This window comes from Spinacia oleracea, chromosome 1, assembly GCF_020520425.1.
Source record: "Spinacia oleracea cultivar Varoflay chromosome 1, BTI_SOV_V1, whole genome shotgun sequence".
Taxonomy (NCBI): domain Eukaryota; kingdom Viridiplantae; phylum Streptophyta; class Magnoliopsida; order Caryophyllales; family Amaranthaceae; genus Spinacia; species Spinacia oleracea.
The window spans coordinates 128665988-128674655 of record NC_079487.1 but is presented as its reverse complement, the minus strand read 5'-3'; the positions used below and the strand labels follow the sequence as shown (position 1 = coordinate 128674655).

The 8668-nt window shown below is 34.1% G+C and overlaps 1 protein-coding gene across 1 annotated transcript; it reads left to right on the top strand.

Moving 5' to 3' along the window:
- Positions 1–855: 855 nt before the first annotated feature.
- On the top strand, positions 856–7220 carry LOC110794530 (uncharacterized). Its single transcript, XM_021999505.2, has 12 exons — positions 856–1220; positions 1503–1631; positions 2047–2241; positions 3232–3279; positions 3351–3479; positions 4458–4582; positions 5400–5510; positions 5749–5857; positions 5981–6099; positions 6264–6417; positions 6568–6712; positions 6848–7220. Exons 1-12 carry the CDS (start codon positions 1098–1100, stop codon positions 6910–6912), a joined length of 1452 nt encoding a protein of 483 aa, XP_021855197.1. The 5' UTR covers positions 856–1097; the 3' UTR covers positions 6913–7220.
- Positions 7221–8668: the final 1448 nt, after the last annotated feature.

Below are 8668 nucleotides of genomic sequence, written 5' to 3'. Positions count from 1 at the left end.
AAAAAATCTACCATACTCGAAAACCAATTCAAAATAAAACTAAATTAATGGATTTTAATTTGTACAAAAATATGTTACCCGAAATGGTAACTTTTTTTAAGGTAAGATGAAATGTTCTATCGGGTCGAAATTCCGCACGGGTTAAACTAAAAGGGTTAAACCTTTTGAGAGTGGGGGAATAGGAAGAACACCTCCTTCAAAATGCCCCTAATATGGATTGACCCCTTCAACCTTCGGGAGGTGAAAATTTAAAGAACAATTATTGTACAATTCAGATCCGAAAGTAACAATCTATACCTAGTATTTAAAAAGGAACATCATAGATTATTAGAAGTCATGTGGCATCTCATTTGTGGCATCTCTCCTTTCATCCATCATTTTATTTTGTTTTTTTCCAACTTTTTTTTATTGTTTCTATGATTTACAACTTCTAATGCCTCTTTCACTTCATTTTCCTTATTCAACATCAAGTTATTAATAGTCTAATATACTCATTAGTCTCTTCCACTCCACCCCTTTAACATGCAATATATATTTATTCAACATATAATTTTTATATTTTTCCAACCTTCAAATTACACCTCTATTAATTCATATATTACCAAAAAAACACACGTAATCACTAATTAAAACTTCACAAGACATCTGAACAACCACTATACAATAGAACGGGCTCAAAAGCTAGTTCAATATTAAAATTCTCAACCTCTAAACTCAAAAATATCCGTCCAAAATTAAAATTTTCAGCCTCAACCCGATCCGGGAACTGGTGTGATAGGTCAAGACAAAACCCTTTTGTCCCTTGTCAAACATTACTAAACTACCTAGTTAAGCAATAAGCCAATATCCAATCCAATTTGCATTCCCTCGTGATTTTGTGAACCACAATTTTACCACTCTCCTTTTCTGGTATTCTGTTACTCGCTTTTCTAACTCCATCACTGTGTAATACTTCAACCAAAGTTTCAAAGAGGCCTCCTACTTCTATTTTCATCAAATTATTGTTCATCCACAATCAAATTAAAATTGTGTTCTCAATTGAGACCTTGGCAAAATCATTACTAGTTGAATCCAATACCTAATATCGTATAAAGGAGATGCCTTTTGTTGCAGCTCCTCCATTTGATGAATTTCGAGAAAAACTGTGTTCACAATTGAGACCTTGGCAACGATCCTTTCAGTTCTGGACTCGTACTGCTGAAATCTACACTGGCTATAAGGTTTCATTTTCTGGGTTTCAATTTTTATTGTGGGGTTTTGCTTGCAATTGTTTTTGGGGAGAATTTGTAGCATAATTATGTTTCTGGTTTATTATCTGAAATGGGTTTAATTGGATGCAAGTTTTTAATTTCTGGGTTTTCTATTATTTTTCTGGTGTCTTGTTTGCAATTTTTTTATTTTCTTTTGGGAATTTTTGCATAATTATGCTTCTGGGTTATAATCTGAAGCGGGTTTAATCCCATTTTTGTTGTTCTTTGTTAAATTATGGTGGGAAATTTTAGGTGTTTCAAGTTAAAGTGAGTTTTGTGAAGGATGTGAAAAAGCAAGAAGAAATGTGGGAGAGGCAACATGAGGTTGCTGCTGATAAGATTTACAACATGTGCTATGACCTTGGTGGGTTCTTTCTTAAGGTATTTTACTTTTCTGCTCGTCATTTCCTATGAAATTTTGTTTTCCAATTCAATTTAAAAAATTCAATTGAATCTCATTCATCAATGATGGAGTTATGTACTTATGTTGTAATTGAAGATTTTTCTAATGTTGAGGCATCCTTCATTAGTCTATAATTTTAATGGATATTGATCACTTAGGAGTGTAATTAAATTGGTTAACTGGATGATTTTAAGAATGGTTTATGTTTATTGGGTTGTGTCCTTTTATTACTATAGTCGAGCCACGAATTTGATGAATTACATTCATTATCATATCAGGTTTTGTGAAATGTGGAAAAGATTGTGGCCTTGTATTTGGCAAATGGCTAATATTGAATACTTATCAAAAAAAATGACTAATATTGAATGCTTTTGGTGATGAGGCTTTGATTAGGTTGCTCAAATTATTGGGAAACCTGATTTGGCCCCAGCTGCTTGGGTAAGGCGGCTGGTGACACTTTGTGATCAAGCTCCCGCTACACCTTATGATGTTGTTCAACGTGTGCTAGAGAAAGAGTTAGGTAAAAGCATTGGCGAAATGTTTAATATGTTTGATGAGCATCCTCTTGGTTCTGCTTCCATTGCACAGGTACAGCTTTTATGTTATAGATACTGAAGTCTCTCCTATCACGTTTGAGTACTTCTGTTATGTTGATGCATTTTTTCTTAGAAGAAATTAGTTGTCCTGTGAGAGTATCATGTCTGTTCTCTCACTACTCTGATAGATTTGTAATTCGAGCTTATTCCTTATTATTGGATGTTTCTCTTTGTGCTGTTGTGCATAATATAGTGAAGCTTGAAGGTCCGCAAAGATACAGCTATCACTTTTTAAGATTTAACTTTAGCTACAAGGTGAAATGTCGAAATCTCATAGAACCAAAAGACAATAAATTTCCCTCAGTCAGGATAGTTTGTAAGGCATTGGACAGAAAATTAGGAATATCAGCAATTTTGTTGTGTGGGTGCCACTTCTATCTTCTCTCTAGTCTCGATCTTAATTGACCTTGGAAAAACAGGAGTTGGTATGCCATATGCATAAAGGCGACAGAGGTGCATGGTGTCATCTGAGTAAAGCACTTATGTCTTATAGTGATGTAATCAATATGAATACAAGTAGCGATTGGTGAAGTCCATCAGGCAGCTGGTGTGAGCGAACAATTTGGTCTATACCGTTTGCGAATGTTTTAAGGCCTGTTTAGGTATAAGTGTGTTATTTTGTTTACTGTAGACTTCTCTGGATGTCATGGTTATTGAGAGCACTATGAGGATACACATAAGTTGTTTCCGTAGTTTAGGGCTGCCTTCTGCACCATGCCTTGTTCTCACATAGATATATCTAAGATTCAGCTAAGCTGTTTCTATTGAATTGCTCTTATGAGAGTAAAAAGAGCATTTCTCTATACTCAAGTTTGCCTGAACAGGCTTCCTGAATCTTATGAATTTTCTTGTGTTCGAATTTACGCTATAGGCTGTGTTGAACATGCCTTATGAGGGTAAAGTGAGAATTTCTCTATACTCAAGTTTGCTTGAAAAGGCTTGCTGAATCTTATGAATATTCTTGTGTTCTCTTTTATTGTAGGTTCATCGTGCAAAATTGAAGGGTAACTCGAGCGATGTCGTTGTTAAGGTAGATAATTTGGATGTATCTTTAGAAGCTTTAATGGTGTGACTATTATCTGATTCCTGAAAATCTTCTAGGTCCAACATCCTGGAGTTCAGGAATTGATGATGACTGATATTCGTAATTTGCAAGCTTTTGCTCTATACATGCAAAAGACAGATATCAAATTTGATCTCTATTCTGTGACAAAGGAAATGGAGAAACAGGTGAAATTATACATATGCTTTTTTTAACTCCTATCTTTATCATCATTCTTTAAACCTACACCTTAGGTTAAGTAAAGGGTAATGAAGGAAGTTGACCATTATATATAATTTTTAGTAATTCCCTTGTCCTTGAGTGATGATATGATTTCTTTGCAAAACATGTGTGTACATGAATATCAAATTTCTATAGCTGTTTTATTACCATCAAATTGATTTTTTATAAAATAGGTACTTTTTTATACGAGCAGTTACAACGGTCTTAAATCTCAATCTCATGTTCACAAGAGATTAACATATACTGCGTATTTTACACCAGTCCAGCATATTTAATATGTTTGACTGTTTGGGAGTTAGTTTTATTTGGGTCTGAATGGATGGATATATTGTTGCTGCATTTAGTTTTGGAGATACAAATATACAATGCTTCATGCTTTTTCCATATTTAAAGAGGCCTATGCTTCCCATTATTATCCAATTTGTATATCGAATTGTCAATGGACAAATCATACTTCCAACTTAAATTCCGTACCTGACGGAGATGTATGCTGATGCAGCTAGTCAATTAATTTCAAATTTTTGTACATTTCTTTATCTGTGCTAGATGAGAAATGCTTCAAGACTAGTTTAACTATCTTATTCTTGTCTGATATATCCAAAACTGCCTTTCTTTTTTAACTTTCGAGAGACATGCTAAATCCTTCCCAAGGCTTTCTTTCTCTTCTAGATTCAAGTTCTCTTTCTCTTCTAGATTCAAGTTCTCTTTCTCTTCTAGATTCAAGTTCTGATTTATATAAGTTTATTATCAACTATCATAGGTAACTTCTTGGTTTCAAAACATATACTTCCAAATGGACTTTATTATCGATCATGTTTAGTGGTATCAAGGTTGATCATATTCTGCCTCTTCAAGCAGTTGTCTGTTTGCTCCTGTTGTTTCCTGACTGGAAAGTTTAATCCATGTTTTTTTTGCTTCATAAGATTGCATTTGAATTTGACTTTACGAGAGAGGCAAACGCGATGGATAGGATCAGGCAATTCCTGTATGAGAATAACAAGAAGAGTCCTGTCTTGGTACCACGAGTTATGAAGGACATAGTGAGTAGGTAAGCTGTTCACTGTGATTATTACGAGTGGATCCAATCCCGTCCACTCTTGCACCGTTTAGATTTGTTAGCTTAGACAGCTTTGACCATATCCAAACTTTTTGTCTTTCTTATGTCAGTCTAAGGCTCCGTTTTGTTTGGTGTAAAACATCTTCATTGCAAAATGATTTTCCATGGAAAAAAAAATCAAGGGGAAACACAATTCCAAACTAGTTCTCCTTTGTCTGGTACCTAAAAGAAAATGGGAGAAGATGTTGAAGATTGAGGGGAAGAAAGGAGAGGGAGGTAAGAAGGAAAGAAGGAAAAGTGGTTTCCCTCCCTTTCAAATGGAAAAGGGTTTTCCACCTTGGAGAGAATTATGGAAAAAAAAAATTCATCCCTTGCCCAACCAAACAACGTAAAATGATTGAAAAGGGGAAAATTGTTTTACATGAAAACGTTTTACGCCCTACCAAATGGAGCCTAACTTGGTATAAAATTTTCTGTTTCTAAGTTGTACATAGTTTTTTTTTGTGCTACCAGTTCACTGGAATAAAAAAAGAATGACTTCATAAGAAATTGAAATTTGTTTTGGTTATAAGTAATTCGTATCAGACATGATCATAATGCTTTTTTTTTATTTTGCATCTTTTATGTGTATTCGAACTGGAGAATATTGTTGCCCAGCTTCTTAGTTATTTATTTTAATTGTTAGAATGACTTCTACTTTGCAATGACATATGATGACTGCATTAATGGTTAAATATGTGGTGGATGGTCTGGGTTTTTGCAGAAGTAAAGCATCTCTTCTAAAACTGGCTTTTTTTTCTTTTATTAGGAGGGTATTGGTGATGGACTACATTGACGGGATCCCAATCTTGAAACTCGGTGATGAAATGACCAAAAGAGGCTTCAACCCTACTGGCAGGGTGGCGGTTGCAGCAAAGCAGTATGTCCACCTTTCATCTGGAAACATAAAATCTTTTTTTGCCCCTTTCCTACTGATCGATTTTATGGCTGCTAATGGATGGAATCAGTACATCTATTTAGCTTCACATTCATTTTATATTTCCCTTCCATGCTCTTTGAAAATGCGTTACAATTTTCCACATCCAGTTTTGTTAGTGGGATAAAACTCCAGCGTAGTTGAACCTGTAATGGGTTTGTGCAAATATCTTTGCATGCAGGAATATCCTCAAAAGTTTGGCTTTAGCATACGGGCAGATGATATTGAAGAGTGGCTTCTTCCATGCAGATCCTCATCCAGGAAATATTCTCATCTGTAAAGGTTCCGAGGTGAGTGGCAGATTGAGAGACCTATTACATTTAAATTTACGAGCATTGAACCGCTCTATGTTATGTGAAGTGAGCTCGTTTACATTAATTGTAAATTTACGATTGAATTTGTCTGCTATTTAGGTTGCATTGCTGGACTATGGGCAAGTGAAAGATCTCCCAGAGAACCTGAGGCTTGGATATGCAAATCTAGTTCTTGCTATGGCTGATAATGATCCTATAAGAGCAATTGAAAGCTATAGGTTGTTGCAAATTTACAAACTCGCGGATAAATTCCTCTGAGTTTAATGGTTTTAGTTTTCCCATAGATAGGAAAGTAAATATAGATGATAAAATCTACCATGTAAATGTAATCTTATGCGTTTGTTTCTTATACTTACGTCTTTCTTGTATTGTCCGTGTATAGGGAGCTTGGTATCGGCACCTTGAGTAAGTGTGAGAATGAACAAGATGAGATGCTAAAGTTAGCACAGACTATGTTCGACACAAAGCTGCCTCCTGGAGTAACAATGCTGCAACCTTTCTCCGAAGGATCCTCTATTAAAAAGATTTCTGTAGAGGTACTGCACTATTGTCTTACTGATTGTCTACGGCGCTTTTCAATCCTAACTCTGTTTTGTTTCTTTCCCATAAACGTTGCATTGTATTTTTCACAAAAGAAATTCCTAAAGAAGTTTTTTCTGTTGTGTTATTTGGTTGTTATATTGAAGGCTTTTCCTGAAGAATTGTTCTCTGTTCTTCGAACTGTGCACCTTTTAAGAGGGCTAAGTGTTGGGATGGGCATGAACTTTTCCTGTGCTGAAGAATGGCGACCTATTGCAGAGGAAGCTTTATATCGCGCTGGTAGACTTGAAGGTAGCCCTCAAATCTCTGTTGGCGGCAACGCAACAGTGTGTTGCCTTTGTAGATTCTCTAAAATGAGTTATTTTGCACTTTCAAAGTTTACTCTAAATTTGTTAAAACATTAACCAACTGTAAATGGTGGTACAGCTAAAGATATCAAGGAGAAAACACAAAGACACGGCTGGTTCAGAAGGACATTCCGCAGGCGATAGTTGAAAGTGATAGCCGGGCTAGAACACCGCCTCGTGATCTCTTTTTTCATGTTAATCCCCTTACTGTCTTGTAAACATTCTTCATTGGGTTATTACAGAGAAAGGAAGAGAGACTGCAAAGCGGCTCATTTTGAATACTTTTAGTACTTCTTTTTAAAAATGCTACAGGGATCAAATTATCCTTGTTCAAATCATTTTTGTAATTGTACAAGACAAGTATTAGGTCCAATCGATATTCGATAGTATGTACTCCTAATTAATTTAATTTACTTTTAAATGTCTTATTCCCAATATGGTTATTTTTTCCACTTTTTTTCTTTTGGTTTCAGTAATAGTTCCTATAATTTTTTGCAATTTAAGGTCATGTTCTTGTGAGGTTAATTTAAATTAACTGAATTGAACTAAACTGAATGAAGCATAATTAAATTGAACTGAAACAATATCCAAAAGAACAAGGTCTAGTACTTCGTACTTCTTTTATAAACAGGTTTAACTAATCACTTATTCATACGGATGTTTCTATTACTTTCTACGAGGTAATATATATTTTAAACTATGTTTTAAAAACATACGGATATTTTTGTTTTCTAATTAAAAAAACAAATTTTGTAATAAAGTAGGTTAGGTCTCGTGCATTGAACAAATGAATATCTATTTTATAAAGGAACGCTTGAGGCCAGGGGCGGACTTATATCCGGAGTCCAGGGGGTCCAAAGGGACCCCAATTATGTTTGGAAAAAAAAACTGTAAAATTGATATTGGGGTAATTAATTGTACTTGAAATAGTTAACTTATGTGTAATTAACTTGCATTAATGACCATGAAATATACTTGTAGCATAATGGTTGCTTGATTACTAATGCAACGATCATTGTCTGGTTTCAAATCCTCTTGAACAAAGGTTAATACTCCGTATTATTTTTTCGCTTCTTTTTGTCTTTTACTTGTCCTTAGTTGATCATCTAAATTTATTTATTTTTCCTTTTCTCCTTGCAAGTCCTTTTCCTTCACAGCTTCTTTTTTTCTTCCCCCTATAATGGTTCATGATTTTGCTTTTACAAAAACACAAAAAAAATAGTAATGTTATTTTTTCTTCAAAAAGATTTTGTAATTTTCATAAGATATATATACTTTAATAATGTATTTTTATGCTCCACTTTTATAGACTTATAGTAGCCTTTTTCTTAGACTTAGAGGCTTAATTAATTCTTTCGTATATAATTGCATAATGCCACATAAGGGTTAAGAATGATGTTCCTTTTCTTTTTTTGTTAGTGTCTTTGTGTACTATTTGTTCAGTGGCAACTATTGCAAATAAAGTAAATCTCCTTCAAAATATGAAAACTCATTTTTTCCATTTTAAATTTAAATTGCGCCAAGTTATTGTTGCAATGTGGACTATATGTTAAGTTTTATTATTATGAAAATCCAAAATTAAAGTACATAAATCCTCCACCTATTTTATTATGGTGTTTTTAATATTCCGAGTATTCACCTCTCGACTTTAACCCTCTAAAAAGAGCAAATATGAGAAATTAGAAAGAAAATCATAAATCTTTTTTGGACCTTCATTTGTAAATTCCTGGATCCGCCCCTTCTTGAGAGTTATGCCATATGTTTATGTCGCATGTAATATTCAGAGCAGAAGGAAAGGAAATATTTTAATTTCGGTAAATATTGAGTTTTCAAAAGATTCTTAAATTTAAATATTTTAATAAAATAGAAAATAAAAAACAAAAAACAAAAACCCAAGGAC

Bases quoted from the DNA above. Each gene is read 5' to 3' on its own strand.
- LOC110794530 (XM_021999505.2), top strand. From the start codon at position 1,098: ATGCCTTTTGTTGCAGCTCCTCCATTTGATGAATTTCGAGAAAAACTG. The intron at 2,242-3,231 runs GTACAGCTTTTA...CTTTTATTGTAG, and splicing joins GTTCTGCTTCCATTGCACAG to GTTCATCGTGCAAAATTGAA. The intron at 6,100-6,263 runs GTTGTTGCAAAT...GTCCGTGTATAG, and splicing joins AGAGCAATTGAAAGCTATAG to GGAGCTTGGTATCGGCACCT.